This window comes from Anastrepha obliqua, chromosome 2, assembly GCF_027943255.1.
Source record: "Anastrepha obliqua isolate idAnaObli1 chromosome 2, idAnaObli1_1.0, whole genome shotgun sequence".
Classification (NCBI taxonomy): Eukaryota; Metazoa; Arthropoda; class Insecta; order Diptera; family Tephritidae; genus Anastrepha; species Anastrepha obliqua.
This window is the reverse complement of record NC_072893.1, coordinates 98391510-98411094: the sequence shown is the minus strand read 5'-3', so window position 1 is coordinate 98411094 and position 19585 is coordinate 98391510. Positions and strand designations below refer to the sequence as shown.

General features: G+C 38.0%; 1 protein-coding gene across 1 annotated transcript in view; it reads right to left on the bottom strand.

Moving 5' to 3' along the window:
- The window catches only part of LOC129238287 (uncharacterized), an 88105-nt gene that overhangs the window by 6213 nt on the left and 62307 nt on the right, over positions 1-19585 (bottom strand). Inside the window, exons 7-10 of the mRNA XM_054873325.1 lie at positions 14482-15052; positions 8825-8946; positions 5313-5384; positions 4971-5149 (exon numbers count right to left, since the gene is read on the bottom strand). Coding sequence (XP_054729300.1) covers positions 4971-5149; positions 5313-5384; positions 8825-8946; positions 14482-15052 — 944 coding nt within the window. The remainder of the gene's footprint in view (positions 1-4970; positions 5150-5312; positions 5385-8824; positions 8947-14481; positions 15053-19585) is intronic.

Sequence of the window (19585 nt, the reverse complement as noted above, 5' to 3'; positions counted from 1 at the left end):
AAAAAATAACCCTCATCAGTCCGACTCCGGCTACGCAATCCACCGTATTTTTGCGTAGAACTCCTTTTCGCGTGGGCGGCCTTTGGCCGCGCTTCAAAAAAATAACCCTCATCAGTCCAACTCCGGCTACGCAATCCACCGTATTTTTGCGTAGAACTCCTTTTCGCGTGGGCGGCCTTCGGCCGCGCTTCAAAAAAATAACCCTCATCAATCCGACTCCGGCTACGCAATCCACCGTATTTTTGCGTAGAACTCCTCTAAAGAATTTATTTTATTGGGAACAAAAGTTTTGGGAAAAATGACTTTTGGGAAAAAAGTCTTGGGAAAAACAGTTTGGATGAAAAAATTTGGGAACATTTGCCTTTGGGAAAAGTAAGCATTGGGAAAAAAGTTTTGGGAAAAACGGATTGGGAAAACTGGTCGGCAACGTCCGGGTAGTCGTCTGACTCAAGTAGGGGAAAGGGAAGGAGCATACGCTTGACTCTTCCCCATCTGGACAGCCCGGCGCGTTGGATGACCCCTATAGGACAGGGTTGAGTGGCGCGGGGGCTAAGAGGCTAAGGGGCAGCGAGCACATGCACTGCCTCCTTCAGTACGGCCCAGGAAGCGGCAGGGTATTCCTCCCCCGGCAGCTCCGCTGGATAATATGGACAGCGAACTAGCTATTGGGCTGCTTTCAAATGCATTCGCTTGGCAGGGCAGGAATAATTAATTGTGCTTCAGGAGGCTATAATGGATGAGGACTCACCCGCTGGCCGTTTGTGGGGTTTACTTCAGGCCGGGTTTACTACTTGTGGACTGCTAGGAGGAGAAGACCACGGAGTGGTTTGCTCGCGGCAGGGAGAGGTCCGTAGCTTGACACGAAAAGGGAGGGCGATATATCCCCTATGCACAATATTAAAAGTCTGCGGAATATGCAGTAGGGCTTCTGAAAGCTCAAAACGGCGGCTTGAAAACCGAAGCGTGGCGCATTTTGAGCATTGAGGAGGACTCGCACGTAACCGTAAAAAGAATGGGCTACCGACTGAATTACCGGTTCAGCTCTGTTACCATGAAACCATGGAGGCAGAAGGCTGCCGGAAATAAGGAAGCCCAGCCGAAACAAATGGTTACAGAAGAGGGTAGCGATCCGTCAGCCAAAACGGTTCCTGCATCTATCATACCAGTTATGATAGAAGCTCCTCCTGATGGGGAACCCAGGCAAGTAACTGGGCAGACATAGTACAGGCAAGTTACTGGACGGCCTATATCCCCACCCAAAAAAGTATTTCTAATATAATTGAAAATATATTGAAAACTTTTAATTTTAATGAAAAATTAGGCCGGAACGAAAAATAACAAATTTAGTTATCTTAAATTATCTTAAAATGCCACTTGTTTTCATCGGTCACGGGATACTAGAATTTTTTTTGACCACCTTTTTTCTTTAACCCTAAGCGATCGATTTTATATAGGAACTAGAAGGCGTTGTTCTTCAGTAAAGAAATCGTTTAGTATTTGAAAAAAAACAATTGTTTTTAATTACATCACGCTACGTTCTATAAATTAGAACTCGAGAGTTTTTGAGGTTGATGATTAAAATTTTGATGACAGTTTTTAAAATCCAAAACTTTAAATTTAATTTACTAGCTATTTATTTTTAATTTCTGTTATAATATATAAGTGTATGTAGGTGCACCTTTAATTTACTTTTCCCCAAGCGCGTTTAGTGTAGTTGAACTGAAGTTAAACAAATAAATAAAAGCAATAATTCAATTTACTGCTTTATTTTTAATCCGACCTTTCGTGTTTTTTTTTTCTCAGAATATTCAAAGGATCACTTGGTCTGTTCTCAAAATGTTGCATACAAATGAGTGGCATTTTAATTTTTAATTTAGCTATGTACACAAGTTCGTCAAAACAAGCTAAGCTTAACCTTCAATTTTACTAAGTTCAATATATAAGTACATATATGTATGTATGTACGTGTTATACAATAAATAGGTATATTTTTTATTGAATTCATGTTGTTGTTCTTTTCTCACATGAAATATGCAGTCTTTTCGCAGGGCGTATTATGTTTTCATATACTGGTGCATTGAAGCAAGAGGTGCCTGCATCAAGATTGCTATCACGATACAGAGAATACATATTCGTATTCGTAAGAGTATTTTATCATTCCTGTCATTGATCGATTGTTCTCTATAATTGGCGCTTCCACCCTTTTTGAGTGTTTGGCCGTGCTCCTCTTCCTATTTGTGGCGTGCTATTAGAAAAAACTTTTTCTTCATTTTGGTGTTTCACGGAGATTCGAACCAACGTACTCCGAATTCCGAATAGTAGTCACGCAAAAACCCATTCGGATACGGCAGCCGCCTGCTCCCATTAATTGCTTCCCATTTGGCGTCATCTTGGGATAAACTCTGTTACGCATGCTTTGTCCAGCAAGATTTAGCACTGTAGATATTCGTATTCACTTACAAGCACCGTTTTTTCTTGTCACATTTGGTTTTAATTGTTATTTTTTTGAAGTGAAAACTTCTTTAGAATCGTTGGGAGTGATTTGAGAAAAAGTGAAACGAAAAAAGCGACACTCTTGGCTACGAATATTACATATAAACGTAGCGACGAACTAAATAACTTTTAGGCCAGCGCCGACAGCATGGCGCGATAGCCGAGCGGCTAGCAATGTGAGCTTCCGATCCAAAATTCTTGGTTCGAATCACAAGAAAAAAAATTTTTTTATACAGTTATTTTATTTTATTTTATGATATGTTTATGAGGAGCTTTTTTTCATGGCAGAAATACACTCGGTGTTTTGCCATTGCCTGCTGAGGGGTGAGCGCTATTAGAAAAATAGTTTTCCTTAATTTTGGTGTTTTCACCGAGATTCGAACTGACGTTCTCTCTGTGAATTCTGAATAGTAGTCACGCACCAACCCATTCGGCTACGGCGTTTGTTTAATTTTACTGATGCAAAAATGAGGAAAAGTATATGAATAAAGTTTGCTTACTGTTTACACATTTTCCAAAGGTGACGGAGAACCAAAAAAAAAGTCGATTTTCAAACAAATACGAGTGCATATGTGTAATTGTGTTAGAGTTTCGGTCACGCCCCAGCAAAACCTGCGTGCATATGTGTTTGTAACATTCAAAAAAATGTAATTGTGTTAGAGTTTCGGTCACGCAGGTTTTGCTGGGGACGCTCATAATAGCAACCGCGTGTGTATTTTTATATTCGTAAATATTTTCATTTTTAAATATTTACCGCAATTATGCCGAAAAATAATACAGAAAAGTGTCGTGAATATCGACAGAAAAAAAAATCAATAAATAGCATCACGGAATTCATTCACGAAAATTTAATAAAGTATACACCAGAAGTATCGCGGATACTTAGAAAAGATTACAATAAAGTTCCAATGATTTTAAGTGGCGATTTTAACGTAAATTTTGCATTGGACACAGCGGTTCCTTTAATTGACGTTCTCAATACAACATTCAATTTAAAAATGTGTAACAATCGCACTGAATCGACAACACGATCAAAAACAACCATTGACGCGGTATTTCAAAGATATGTTGACAACATCGAAACCAAAGCATTTGTATCATATTTTATCTATCATAAGCCACTCGTATCATTTGTTGAAATTGAAAACATTGAGGATGAATAATAATAAAATGAAGAAAATAAAATATGAACTTTATAGCAATATTATAATGAACCTATAATTATCCCGCTCCTAATGCTGCTTTCGTCTTATTCTCTCTCAGTTTGTTTTACGGAAGGTTTCACTTCTATCGCGTCTAACCGTTAGACCGGTATTTTTTTTTTTTGTTATTTACTATTTTTAACTCATACATACACATTTTTAGTTATACGTACTTGCGTATGCACATTGTTTTTTCTCTCTAATGCTCGTAATGAGCGATAGAAGTGACAATGTGAACTCGGAAAAATTTTTCTTCGAGCCTGACATTTTAAAGTCGAAAACGCACCATTATATGCGTATGCATATACACTTTCTTATAAATCCATTATCAATAAATTTTCTGCATTCACACTCACGCATATGCGCACACTCATCTAGACTTAATATCTTAACCCAGCCATTTTACATGTGATCTAAATCAACTACGAGTAGTTTGACCTTTTCTTTAAAAACCATTTTTTCGGCAAATTATTCAGGGTCCGCCATATAACTTTACGGAATTAAAAATGATATAAAAAAGAAACTACTCAATATTTTTCCAAACTGTTTTTTTTATTTTGAAGTACAATCCTTCCGGTTAATGATGGAACACAACTTCATTCATATGGACTTTGTACGGCGTCATACCAAGGTCTTTACGCAAAATTCGTCTCAATGATGTCTCCGAAATGTCCAATTGTTGAGAACGACGGTGAACGGATGTTCCTGGTGATTCACGAACACTCTCGGCCACAGCAGCAATATTTTCGGGTGTACGCACGGTTTTTGGTCGGTCACGCGTTGGTTTGTCAATAAGCAACCCAGTTTCTCTTACTTTTTTCGCAAAGTAACGCACATACGCTTCATTCGGTGCTTTTCTTCTTCTTAATGTCGCAATATTTCCCAGCGTTCTTAGAGCGTATACACAACCATTTTCGTTCAGCCGAAGAATAAAACTAATTTTCTGTCAAATCAGATGACAGCTAAGTGTTACCATTCTTCAAATAATACCTAGTTCAAATCCGTAACGATAGATGGCGGGCCCTATATTATGCGCTTGTGGTGCAGTTAAATAATTTTAATAATTTTTTTAACCTTATTTTATTTAGTGTGCACACAGTGAATTTATCATTTCGCACTCCATTTTACCGAAGCAAAGATTTGCTAGCCGATTGAAGTCATAAACAAAAAGCAAAACTTCGAGCATACTTACAGGTGAAAAAAATATAAGGGCAGCTCAGTTAAAACGTGATGTTTATAATGGGTGTAACTCGCTTTCTCAAACGCTTCACTTACCCAGACTCAAGTCGTAGGCGCAAATATAATCGGATGTTGTGAATTGATAGGTTAATGTTGTTTTACCAACACCAGAAGTTCCGAGCATAGCAATTTTATAGGCGGGTATCGGCACTTTATTTACATCCTGTTTCTCTGTTGACTCTAAAATGTTGTCACCGGATGTATGCGATGCATTGCTATGCAAAAGAAACCAGTGTGGTAAAATATTTAGATAAAATTGAATTTGCACACTTCACCATTAAATAAATAAATACATTGTAGGATATATAATATTCTGTACTACACGCTTTGGTATAAAACCTTATTGAGTTAACAGCAATATTACAGCGGTAAACGCACCTGTTGTTTCGGTCCTTGCCGCTATTTGAAGTGCCCGTCGATGTGACCGAGTTTATTGAACGTGATCGCCGGCTTTTGAGCGAATAGCAGGTGTAAGCAGATGAGGATGACAGCAGCAAGTGACGGTGATGGATGGACGGGGAAAATAAAAAGATAAATGAAAAGCAAGTCAACTTTAAACAAGATTGGATGAAAAAGTGAACATAATTTTGACATATACTTGTATACCTACAGCTGTGTTCAAAATAATAGGATTGCGACAAATTACCAAGTTATAGTTATGTTTTTTTTTGTATTTAACATTTTTAAATGTTTTCATAAATGTATACTTCATTCTCAAACGAAAACCATATAACTCCAAGCTTCAAACTTTGTACAAATTTTACAAAAAATCAATTAATTAAAAAATAATTAACCAAATTACACCATTTTTTTATTCAGAAGTGTTAAAAAAATTGTGGGTACATAGTTTTATAGCGCATTCAATATTAGCTTTTTCGCTGAGGTGTTGATAATTTCATATAAAAGGCTTTCGAATATATGCCCCATATGGAAGAAAATTTCAATATCGTTTTCGTCTCAAAACAAAACAAAACATAAATGCGATTTTGAACGACTTAAAACTTACACTATATTATACTAAAACTAAATACCTTGAAGTTTTCTAAAGATTCAGATTAAAAAGTTAAAAAATTGTGATTGTATTATATGTCTAAGATGTACACATATATTATACAGAGTGGCTGATGAAAGCCGCTACCAAAAAAAAAATTGAATAACTTTTTTTCTTTTTAAGTTATATGTTCCATTTTTGTTTTAATTTGCAGATTGATCTTTAAAATTTATTAAAATGGATAACTGGGACACGCAAACAAGAATTTGGATAGTCCGCCGCTATCACGCACTGGAGTCCGTAGTTTTGGTACAGAGAGGGTACAGGCGGATGTTTGGCGGCGATCCCCCGAGCAGATGGACCATAATGAGACTGGTGAATAATTTTGCTGAGCAAGGAACAGTCGCAAGAAGGCCTTATCATCGAAACCCACCAGTTCGGACGGAGGAAACGATCGCTGCTGTAGCTGCAGCTATACAAAGCAATCCAAGGGTTTCAACAAGAAGCTTATCTGCTCAACTTGGTGTCAGCCGACAGTCTTTGCAAACAATAAGGCACAAAGATTTAGACTTATTTCCCTACAAAATTCAAATGGTTAACAAACTGAATGCAGCAGACTTGCCGATTCGCTTGGAATTTTGCCAGAAGATCCTGCAAATGGTGGAAGAAGACCAAAACATGTTAAACTGCCTTTTCATGTCTGATGAGGCCCATTTCGATTTAAACGGCAATGTGAACAAACAAAATTGTCGAATATGGAGTACTTCTAACCCACAGATACTCCACGAGACGGAATTGCATCCTCTTCGCGTGACAGTGTGGTGTGCGGTTTCTTCACGCTGTATTGTCGGGCCTTATTTTTTTGAAGAAAATGGTCACACCGTTACGGTTACTGGAGACCGTTATTTGAAAATGCTGAAAGAATTTTTCTATCCAGAACTACGCCGAAAGAGAATTCCTTTCAACTCTGTGTGGTTTCAACAAGATGGAGCAACGTCTCACATAGCCCAGACTGTTATGACAGAGTTGCGACGAAAATTTCTCAATAAACTGATTTCAAGAAACTCCGAATTTCGTTGGCCCCCCAGGTCGCCTGACCTTACTGCACCTGACTTTTTCTTGTGGGGTTTATGTAAACAAGAAGTTTATAAAACAAAGCCAACAAATTTGGATGAACTAAAACAATCCATTCGGGCAACAATTGCGGCTATTCCTGTCGCAACTCTCAAAGCAGCAATGAACAACTTTTTACTAAGATGCCGCACTTGTGTCAACGAGCATGGGGGGCATTTAAATTCAATTATTTTTAAAACTAGTTAAGCTACATTTAATAAAATTTAATGACCTTCAACTTGAAAAAAAATAAATGAATTCCATACACTAAAAAAAAGTTATTTGAGTTTCTTAATGTAGCAAAATTAATCAGCCACCCTGTATATAGAGATGCAGTACTACTGTGGGCAAAAAGTAAGGTGAATTCGGTTGTAAAATGAAAAATCTTTATTTATTCTTGTAAATCAATTTCATCGCCTTCAAAATAATCCCCTCTCGTTGAAATACACTTATGCCAACGATTTTTCCAATATCCGAAACATGCCAAATAGTCCATTTCCGGTATAGCCATCAGCACCTTCTTCGATTCAGCTTTTATCTCCTCAATCGACTCGAAACGCGTTCCCCGGGTGGTCTCTTGAGTTTTGGGAATAGCCAGAAGTCACACGGAGCCAAATCAGGCGAATACGGTGGTTGCGGAACGATATGCGTGGAATTTTTGGCGAAATGGTCACGAAGAACGAGTGCAGTGTGTGCACGAAACGAGATTTGACTTTTCGTAGGCCCAAATGGTCTTTCAAAATGGTTTTCACAGATCCTTCTAATATTCCGATCATATCAGTAAGGTCTTTAACAGTCAACCGACGATTTTTCGGCACTAACTAATTCACTTTATTGATGTGTTGGTCATCTGTTGACGTCGATGGTCGTCCGGAGCGCTCCAAGTCATCAACACGTTCTCGACCCTCTTTGAAGTCTTTGTATCACTTATAAACATTTTTCTGTGACATGGTCGAATCACCAAATGCCTTCTGCAACATGCTATACGTTTCCGCAGTCGAAATTTCATTCCGCAAACAAAATTTGATGCCACTTCTCTGCTCAATCAAATCAGACATTGTAAAAATCGAAAAATGCACTCTTGGTCGTTTGGTAAACACAAGCGTAGATATATTACTGATAATGCCATTCACATGAAAGTTTGCCCAGATGTTATTAACAGTGCTGCCAACTCATGAAAAAAATAACTAGAGCGAAATTTTAATCCCGCGAAGTTTGACAAATAACTTCACCTTACTTCACCCACAGTATTATATCTCAAATTAGCGAATCACACTACGATTGAGCTCAAAATTTCAGAAGATTTTCTGTGAGTCAGGAGTATAATATTGCATCACTGGATAATGGGAACGTAAAATGCGTTAATATAGATTGTAATATATAATTAAATACAGACATGTATAATTAGGTATACTGTCTAATTCAACACAAAATGTTTTTTTAAACGAATATTTTTTAATTAAATTACCGGACAACTAATCCGATAATTATGAAATTCAATTTAATTTAAGATATATATTAAGCATTTATTGTTCAAATTATATAGTATATTTAATTTTAACTGGCACTTGTAGCCTAAGTGCCAACTGCATGTAGTTTAGTCTGGTCGCGTCTACTTCAAAAGCACTCGTACCATATTTTTGCTGTATGTATGAGTTTTTGTGAATTGATGTGTTGTTAAGTTGCAAGTCTCGTCTGCCTTATATTCTTCTTCCTCAGTCTCTTCACTGTCCTCATCATTTTCTACTTCTAACGTGTCTATTGATGTAGCTGATTGTTTACTTACCGCAGGGAATCACCTAAATTGCACACACCATGCGACGTGATGCTAAAACTCCGCAGGCGATAATATTCCAAATCGAGGTCGGCACAGTGTATTGCTGCACGTCGCGTGTCGGCGAGACGTGGCTACAAATAAATAAACATACATTGAAAATAAGCGCACACAATTGATAGTAATATCACAATAAGTTATGTTGCATATTTAGTTTGGACGAACAAAAATTGAGTAGGTAAAATGCATTTTTAAAACATTAACTGTTTTCGATAAAAGTTGAATTCAATTTATTAGGTAAGGTAATTATTATTATTTTTATATTAGTTAAACAATCGTATTTAGTATTAAAATATGTTAAACGAACACCGCTAGCGGTTAAAAATATTTTGGTATTTATTTATTTGCAATTTGGTATTTATTTACTTCTCCCAACGCTCCGGCCATTTTTTAACACCTCCAAAAAATAGGATTTATCGAACTCTCCAAAATAAGCCTATGTCTCGGTGATAACTTCTCCGTTTGAACTACATTTGGTTCCGCGAGCCATTTCTTCATGTTAGGGAACAAGAAAAAGTCGCAGGGAGTCAGATCGGGTGAATACGGGGATAAGGCAGCAATTTAAAACGCAATTCATGCAGTTAGGCGATGACAACTCTGGATGAATGTGCTGGCGCGTTATCGTGGTGAAACAGAGCCTTCTTTTCGCCAAATGCGGCTGTGTTAAATTTATTGAACCAATATCTAACTGTGGTCATTAGGCCGGGTCGATTTGTGGGGAACCGATCATATTCTAGGGATCAAAATAAGAAACTTTGCCGAAGGAACCATACCTCTAAAACGAATTCTGATGTCCCCCAATTTGGGTCGAACTTTTTAGATTCTTTTCTCATGTAAAGGCCAAAAATGGTGATATTTTAAAATGATTGTATGGGGAACCCCCCAGGGGAGTTCCAGGTGGTGTGCCACTGGCATGGGTTGATCGGCCGTCCAAAGTTAGTGGGGGTCGGTCATACATTTGGACTCGATTGGAGCACTCTAAGTGGATCAAAGTGGGATTTTTCGTTCGACCCACATTGGGGGACATCCGAATTCGTTTTAGAGGTATGGTTCCTTCGGCAAAGTTTCTTATTTTGATCCCTAGAATACGATTTTCACAGAGCAATGAGCGATTTTTAAATCGACCCGCCCTAGTGGTCATAGATAGCAAAGCGTCCCCAAGCGTCTAACTTTGCTTTTATCTACTCGCATTTTTTCCCATCCAAAAACAAAAGGCGAATAACCGAACGATACTGCTCTTTATCAATCTTAGCGAAAATCACGAAACACGTTTTACTCGAATAGCTGCCAATCCAAACTGACCTATCAATCAGTCTGAAATTTGTTTTGCCGTCGCTTGATAGATGGCAGCACAGGATGCTAATACGAACTTCTCTCAGGAACGCCCTCTGTCATCAAACACGGGTACTTATTGAACGACCCTCGTGAAAATAACCCTGATCGGCAAAAATGAACTTGTAATTTGCCATAGCACTTTTTCATATGCAAAAGTCTCATCACACATCCTGCAATCAGATTGAGGTGTTCGGGTAACAAGCTAGACTTCAGCTATGGACACTCCAGTATCCTTAGATACTTTGAATTCACCTCATAGTGCCTGATCGCTGAATACTCTTGCTGGGCCCGAGCGGGACTTTTTTCTTGAATATTCCCTGAAAGGAATTGTGGGCGGGATGTAGTATTTGGAGACAGTACATGCTAAACATCTTCACGGATGGCTCGAAGTTGGATGAAAAGATTGGTGGAAGAGCACTTTGGCGGGTGTCCCGCATCAAATTTAAATTCAGACTACCGTACCACTGTAGTGTCTTCCAAGTTTGATATGTTGTTATATGTGTAACTACCGTCAGGGAGTAAACATTTACTCAGACAGTCAAACGCCAGTTAGGGCCTTGGGCTCGTTTTTGGTGCACTCTAATTTAATCCGGGACCGCCTAATTTTTTTCTCGATGTTATCCGGGTGGATGAGCTAGCTAGACAGGGGACCAATGGAGTAGTTTGCCCGCGAAATGAAAGTATTGCACAATCCTCAAATATTATACCTCTCGTTTCTTTCCTACCCTGCTCTTAACGGTAAACACTTATATGGGTCTATAGGTTCTTCTTTTTCTTCCTCTTTCTTCTTAAACTTGCGAACTTGGACTAAAGTAAATATGTAAAATACTGTACTTGCTCAAAATTCATATTTTCGAAATTTTTTATCTACATATATACTCTAACCAGTGATGTGTTGAGAATATTCTTATCGGTATTATAAAACCACCTGAGAATCACTCTAGGGTATTTTTACAAAATAATTTTCGAAAATTTCTAAACTCATTCGGATGTCAAAAACTGTAAGAAGAAAATATTCCTCACTTAATTGTAAATAAAAATACTAAAATTTATAACGGGTGATCAATTAAGAGGAGTTTTTTTCATTTGCGTTTTTTTTACAGATCGCGCGCGAGTTGTGGCAAACTGTCATCGTGGATTTGTTGAACAGCGTTTGGCATTTCATCATGGAAAGACTCACACCGCAACAACGTATACAAATTGTTCAACTGTATTATGAAAATCAGCGTTCTGTGACAAATATTTTTCGTGCGCTTAGACCGCATTATGGTCAACATAATCGGCCTGCCTTAAACACTATTCGACATACCATCAACAAATTTGAATCCGAATATTCATTGGTGGATAATTCTCGACCGAATAGACCATGTCCAGCAAGAAGCATTGAGAATATAGCGGCAGTAGCAGAGAGTGTACGTGAAAACTGCGATGAATCGATTCGGCACCGTTCTCAGCAACTTGGACTGTCGTATGGAACAACTTGGTCAATTTTAAGGAAGGATCTTCATTTAAAAGCATACAAAATACAGCTCGTACAAGAACTAAAGCCAAATGACCTTCCTGCACGTCACCGTTTTGCTGATTGGGCTCTTGAAAAGATTGAAGAAGATCCGCTGTTTTCGAGCAAAATTTTGATCAGCGATGAGGCGCATTTCTGGCTCAATGGTTACGTCAATAAGCAAAATTGCCGTATTTGGGATGAAGAGCAACTAGAACAGGTTCAAGAGCTACCTTTACACCCAGAGAAAACAACGGTCTGGTGTGGTTTATGGGCTGGTGGAATCATCGGTACATATTTTTTCAAAAATGATGATGGCCGCAACGTAACTGTGAATGGTGCTCGCTACCGTACCATGATATCGGACTTTTTGCTACCTGAAATTGAATCTAATGATCTCTACGACATTTGGTTTCAACAAGACGGAGCCACTTGCCATACAGCTCGTGAAACAATGACTTTATTGAGAAGTCATTTCGGCAGCTGATTTCACGTTTAGGACCTGTGAGTTGGCCACCAAGATCTTGTGATATCACACCTTTGGACTTTTTTCTTTGGGGATTCGTGAAGTCCAAGGTCTATGCTGATAAGCCAGCTACGATTGAAGCTCTGGAAGCCAACATTACGCGTGTTATTCACGACATACCAGTCGAGTGATTGAAAATTGGACCTTCAGAATGGACCACCTTAAGCGTAGTTGCGGCCAACATTTGAATGAAGTCATATTCAAAAAGTAAATGTCAAAGAATGTGCTTTCAAATGATAAATAAAGGTTTTGAACATAATTTACATTTTTGCTTTTTTTTTAACTATTGAAAAAAGCACCTCATGATTGATCACCCTTTATATAGTTTTAGGTCTGGGTCTCTTTCAGACCGTTTTTTGGGCTTTTAAATAATCCAGCGTGATTATTTTTCTGTAGAGAAAAGGATGTTTTTTATGCAGGACTTATTTAAAAAGAAATGCTTTTGCACATCCTATATATTTGATGGGCACTCCAATAATTTCTTCGAGTATTCTTCTCCTTTCTATGAGAATTAGATCACTGTTTTTCCTTTTTAATGGAAGAACACGAACAGTTTTTCTATCACTAAATTCTTTATTTCTTTGTTCACTGTATTTTCACTTCTTTTCCTTACAGCCTTTATTTTTTTTACATAAGATTTTGTCCTTTATTATGAAGGATTATGAATGAATGAATTTTGAATGACTCGCAGAAGGACTTCGGTCGGTATCTCGTGAATAACTTTAGTAATCTTGGTTTCCAAAACCTCATTCGAAGCTGGTTTATCCACAAAGTATTTAGACTTAACATACCCCACAAATAAAAGTGAAAAAGTGTGATTTCACGCGATCTTGGTTGACCAATCCACTGATGGACGAGGGATAAATTGCTCACCGAAACGATGACGTAGTAAATCCATTGTTTCATGGACTCTATGGCAAGTAGTGATGTCTTGTTGGATCCAAATTTTGTGGAGATCACGGGCTTCAATTTTCGGCATCAAAATGTAATTTATCATGGTGGATAGCGTTCGCCATTCACTGTTACATTGGCGCCAGTCTCGTCTCTGAAGAAATATGGGCAGATGATTTCTCCTGCCCAAACGGCCGCACCAAACTCTTGTTTTCAATGGTTGTAATGGCTGTTTTTTAATGGCTTCGGGTTGCTCTTCAGGCTAAATATGGCAATTTCGCTTATTGACGTAGCCATTAAGTCAAAAATGGGCGTCATCGCTAAACTATTATAAATTCGGGCCCTGAGCGCGCGATGAACGCTTTTCACAGAGCATCGATTTTAGTAATACAATTGTACGATTTGTAAACTTTGTTTACGCGTAAGACTTTCCATGATGAAATATCAATGAATATTGAAAAAAATTATGTATTTATTTTGACAGAAGTCACGCGTGATCTGTCAAAAGTACAATCCTGTTGGAAAAAGTACCTCCAATCTAATAACCCTTTATATATATTTTTTTAATGTGGAAAAATTGTTAAAATAAATAGTGTTTTTATTTAGAAGGGAAAATCGATGTACTTCTTTTAAAATAAGTCAAACTGAAGTAACTTTGCAATTTTACGCTTTGTGGTGAGAGTTTTGAGAATAAACACCGAAAATGAAGTTCTCGTACAAACAAATAAATAAAAATTTTTTTAAAACTAATTAATAACTAAAATTAAAAATAAGGAGGCCCGAAATTCATTATAGTGCTATGCTTCCCAGGATTGTTTTGTTCAGAGTTGTCAGTAAAATACTTCAGCCTCCAAAACAGTATCGGTTATAGTTTTTAAAAGCAAATTTGTTTTCATATGCGCCCAAGCATATGCATCTTGTGCTTGTAGATAGTTTGCCCAGAGAAGTGTAAAATTTTTATTTAAAAGATACTGGAGGTTCGCTGACCCATATTCACATATGTATGTATATAACATAAAACTTAAAATCAGACAGATATACTTTTACATATGCATGTACTTATCGCTGTTGACATTCTTGCAAGTAACATAAGAGAAGTTCAAGTGGAAAGTAATTGAAAGGTAGTGCATTTAAAACGAAAGGTTAGCTGAATTCCCTATGAGGTTGCGTGTTATTCCATCTTCCTACTTAAGCATGCATACATACATATACTTACATATATACATATATATATATATATATATATATATACGCACATATAACTATATGCACTTTCATATATACATCTATATTTCTTTACGCAGTTTACTCCTTTGAGCAATACCTAAATGATCAAGTTTATTGAGAGTTTATGCTTACCTTTCTACTTTCTGCCGGCATACTGGAGGTGCGCATCCGTTGTCGGTGTCGACTGCTCTGCAAATGTGCAATGGTTGAAGAGCTGCTGTGCAATATATTGGATGTAGTAGTATGCACACATTCAGTGTCCACACTTACGCCCGCGACACCGCCCTCGCTTTGAATTATATCCAACTCATAGTGATTATCATTCAAGCCGTTATTGTCGCTGTTGTTGATAGGCGGATGGCTCATGGTGGGCGAGTCACCTGCTTGCAGTGTATCACTGACCGTTTCCTTAACACTTGTTGCTGTGTCCTCCAGTACGAAGGCGAGCCCCGACGATGAGACACCCAACAAATCTATATTTGATGCTATACTGCCACCAACACCTCCACCACCCTCACTACCAAAGAGTGGCGCTGGGATGGAGGAATACTGTGGCGAGACAGCTCCAGATATAACCTGTTGAAAAGTGAGCACACCGCCACCGCCGCTGAAACTTCCGGTATTTTCAATGACCATAGATTGCAGAGAGGGTAGACGTGACGGTTTGCCGCTCACTGGCGATTTGGCTAAAGTAATGCGGTCACTGCAAATGTACAAAATTAATTGTTGGATTGATGGTAAAAACTTTAGTTTAGGGTTGGTAAAATTCCATTAAATATCTTTATGACTATTGGCATTGGCAATATTATGTTTGTGGTTTGGTTTTTATATTTCGGAAGATTACGAAAATAGGAAATGTATGTACATACGAGTATGTGGCTGTTTAGAGACGAAATACATATATCCAAATTATAAAATTAATGAATGCTTTTAAACTACTATTTTGCTGTTCTTCTGCGGTTAGACGTGTGCCTCTTAAAATACTCCGGCGAAGGTCGGACATACATACTTGCTTTAGCCACTATTAATTCGTACCCCTACGATTTCTTTTCATATTTACCCCGGTCCAAAATCACAAACCTGGCATTAATTTTTTAGAAACATATACATAGTTCATACCACAACAAAAACCATATAACGCAAAGTTTAAAAATTTGTACACATTTTCCAAAATTTCAACAAAACTTTCAACTTGTTATTCAGAATTTTTCTGGGTATGCAGTTTTATAGTATGTTGAATTTCAGGAAACAAAGTATTACAAAGTTGATGTGTGAAAATACCGTTGATTTTTGAAATTTTTTTGACGCCGAGGTGTTATATAGGGTGGGCCATGTAAAATTTGCTTTTTGAATCGGCTATAAAAAAAACTAATCAATATTTTTTCAAACTTTTTTTTTATTTTGAAGATTGAACACTGTCATTTATGAATGAAAAATAATATCGTTCAAATGACTGTCACGACTGGCTTTACAGTAGGCCATTTGATCAACCAAATTTTTAAACACCTTTTCGATTGTTTGGGATCCAATTTCATGAATGGCAACTTCGATTTTGTGTTTTAAAGCATCAATCGTCTCTGGATGGTTCGCATAGCATTTGTCCTTAACGGCTCCCCACAAAAAATAGTCCAACGGGCTTAAATCACAGCTCCGAGGCGGCCAATTGATATCGGAATTTCGGCTGATTATTCGGTTTTCAAAAACGTTAGCCAAAAGTTCGAGTGTAACTTTGGCAGTGTGACAAGTTGCACCGTCCTGTTGAAACCAAATGTCGTCCATGTCATCCTCTTAAATTTTTGGAAACAAAAACTCGTTGAGCATGTCACGGTAACGCTCGCCATATACTCTAACCGCGGAAGAAGACTCACCATTTTGGAAATAGGTTTTCAATATTTCCCAATTTTGTTCAAGCGTATAGCGTCCCATTTCGTAAATGTCAAACCTTTAAGTAAATTATGAACACATCATTTGTGTTACCATTTTCAAAAAATAGGTGGTTCAAAATGCAAACGCTATATGGCCCACCTTGTAGCTGTATAAAATATGTGCTAGTTAAGGACTTCGTCACTATATTTTGTACAGTGGGATCATATCGTCGTTTAAAGTGCGAAGCCGCGCATGGTGGTTTCGCAAAACATCATATATGAAATTTGTGATAAAAATGAGTTTGCTTAACGGCATAAAGTCTTTTCCATTCGTTCATAACAAGTATTTGTAAAACTAGCCTGAAATGGGCGTGTTTTAGAAAGGATATAACGGTTTGAAATAAGATAGTTTTTACTCTCTAAATTTAACACATACGCGGTTTTGCGGCTTTGTACTTTAAATGGCGATATAAATTACTAGAATGTGGCCACCACAGGCTCTCATAGGTTCCCTTAGTAATAATAGGAAAATTTATTTAATCAAATATCTCGTAAGAATAGAAAAGCTGTTACAAAGCCTTTCTTAACGGCCAACACATATTAAAATATAATAAATATTTTATTTTCTAACTTTTTTTACAAATAACTGCCAAAAAATTTGATTAGCTTAGATATACCATAGTAGCTAAAAATAAAATCTCATGCAAGAATTAATTCATCGTTTCTTCCATATGTTAGATTCAAAATGAATATTATTTTAATAACATGTACAATTGTTTTTTTGTTATTCAGATTACATGCGAAGTGTGTACAAAAAATTCTCACACATACTTATGCACTCTTCCTTTATTGCATTCGAGTTATATTTCTTTTCAGAATACTACTTTTCTACACATTTCCGCCGTCTAACGTTTTCTTTATTCCTGGTGTGGTAGTTCTTTTTACTGCCCTTTCATTTTATCTCTCGCTGGCGTTCGCAGTTGGGCTCTAGATTTACTAATGTGTAGACATTCTCGTAAACGAGTATATAAGGGTACCCTGCAGGGAAAAGCCAAACTAGAATGTAAACATTCTGGTGAGCGTCTTGATGTTACTCTCGGAGGTTTGCCATTGTCTGCTGAAACAGTTTGGAAATTTTATAAAATAGTTGTTTGCTTGGACATAATAAATTTCTCGTTTAGATTTAAATTGTTTTCCTAGAGACAACAGCTGATGAGCAGTTCCAATCCGCACTGTTGTACAGATGCATGTATAAGAAGATGGAGCGGGTGTTCTTACATCGTATTTTTTTTTTTTTTGGGACTTGCCTTTCGACTCACCCACTAAAAACCCCAGCTCCGTTTCCCTTCCACCGCGGGACAACCGTTAGGCATGACTTCGCGGGAGGGGGAGCGGCCTATTGCCAATTCTTTTTAATCAAAAATTTAATTATAATAAATTTAGTTTAAATAACAAAATAAAATTAAATTTATAATTAAGAATTTATTAAATAATTAAGAATTTATTAAATAAATAGATTAAACTAAAACTAAATTTAAAATTTAGAGCTTTATAGTCAATAATGACATTAGACTGCAATTCTAAAGGAGTATAAATATAGTATTACTAAGGCTTAAAAGATTTAACTTATATTTATAGCTTTGAAGGTTATTAGTTTACTTAACTTAAAGCCTTTCTTTATTTTATAATAAACTAAAATTTTTATAAAGTATTAAATTTTTGATTTAGCTTATAAGGTATAAGGATATTATAAAGTTAGGTAGATAATAGATACTAAAATTAATCTAAATGTGGAAATAAAAGATAAAATTATTATGCATTTAAATGAAATTTTGTTGACTTGTATATAATTTGTTCAATTATTTTCATTATAGTTTAATATGAAAGCAGCCAAACATAAGCGGAAATAAAAAATAATGTGATTAAAGTTATTACTGTTATAATTGTTATAAAAGTATATTGATTATTTAAAACTAATAATTGAATTCCAGGATAGCTGGTTGTGCGTTGGGTTTGGGACCCGCCACTTAAAAATCCCCCCCAATGAAAACTTTAAAAAAGCCTCGGATGAGACCTCCCTATACTGATGACGACCCCTGCAAACGAACTAAGGACTATGATTTGAGGGCATGCACCTGGAATGTCCGGTCCCTTAATGGGGAAGGTGCCTCTGCCCGGCTGGTTGATGTCCTCGTGAGAGTAAAGGCTGACATCACTGCCATCCAAGAGATGCGATGGACGGGGCAAGGAAAGAAAACCATAGGGCCTTGCGACGTCTACTACAGCTGCCATGTAAAGGAGCGCAAATTCGGTGTCGGATTTGTTGTGGGAGAGAGACTTCGTCGCCAAGTACTGTCGTTCACTCCGGTGGACGAGCGTCTCGCAACAATCCGCATCAAAGCACGTTTTTTTAACATATCGCTAATTTGCGCCCACGCCCCGACGGAAGAGAAGGACGATGCGACCAAAGATTCTTTCTACGAGCGCCTGGAACGTTCCTATGAGCGCTGCCCCCGCCACGACATAAAAATCGTGCTTGGCGACTTCAACGCCAGGGTGGGCAAGGAGGGAATTTTTGGTCCCACAGTCGGAAAATTCAGCCTGCACAACGAAACATCCGATAACGGACAGAGGCTGATCGACTTCGCCGGGGCCCGAAACATGGTAGTCTGCAGCACCAGATTCCAGCATAAGAAGATTCACCAAGCCACCTGGCTGTCTCCTGATCGAAAAACACGAAACCAGATCGATCATGTTGTGATAGATGGAAGACACGCTTCTAGTGTATTAGATGTACGTACGATCCGAGGACCCAACATTGACTCGGATCACTACCTTGTTGCAGCCAAACTGCGCACCCGCCTCTGTGCAGCAAAAAACGTACATCTACCTACGCAAAGAATGTTCGACATCGAAAAGCTGCAATCACAACAGACAGCCAGAAGATTCGCCACTCGACTCTCACTCCTGCTCTCGGAGCGCACTGCCCAACAAACCGGCATCCACGAACAATGGAGCAACATTTCTCGTTCTCTACGTACCGCCGCCGAAGAAGAAATCGGATTCCGGCGAGCCCGAAAAAACAATTGGTACGACGAGGAATGTCATGCTGCCGCAGAAAGAAAGGATGCCGCCTATAGAGCCACGCTGCGATCGGGCGCAACGCGAGCCATGTGGGATCGCTACAGAGAGCTGAAAAAGGAAGAGAGACGTATTATCCGAAAGAAGAAACGAGAGGCCGAAATACGTGAGTGCGAAGAGCTTGAGATGCTGGCCAACAGGAACAACGCCCGAAAATTCTACCAGAAAGTTCGGCGGCTTACAGAAGGTTTTAAGACCGGGGCGTTTTCCTGTAAGAACAAAGACGGCGA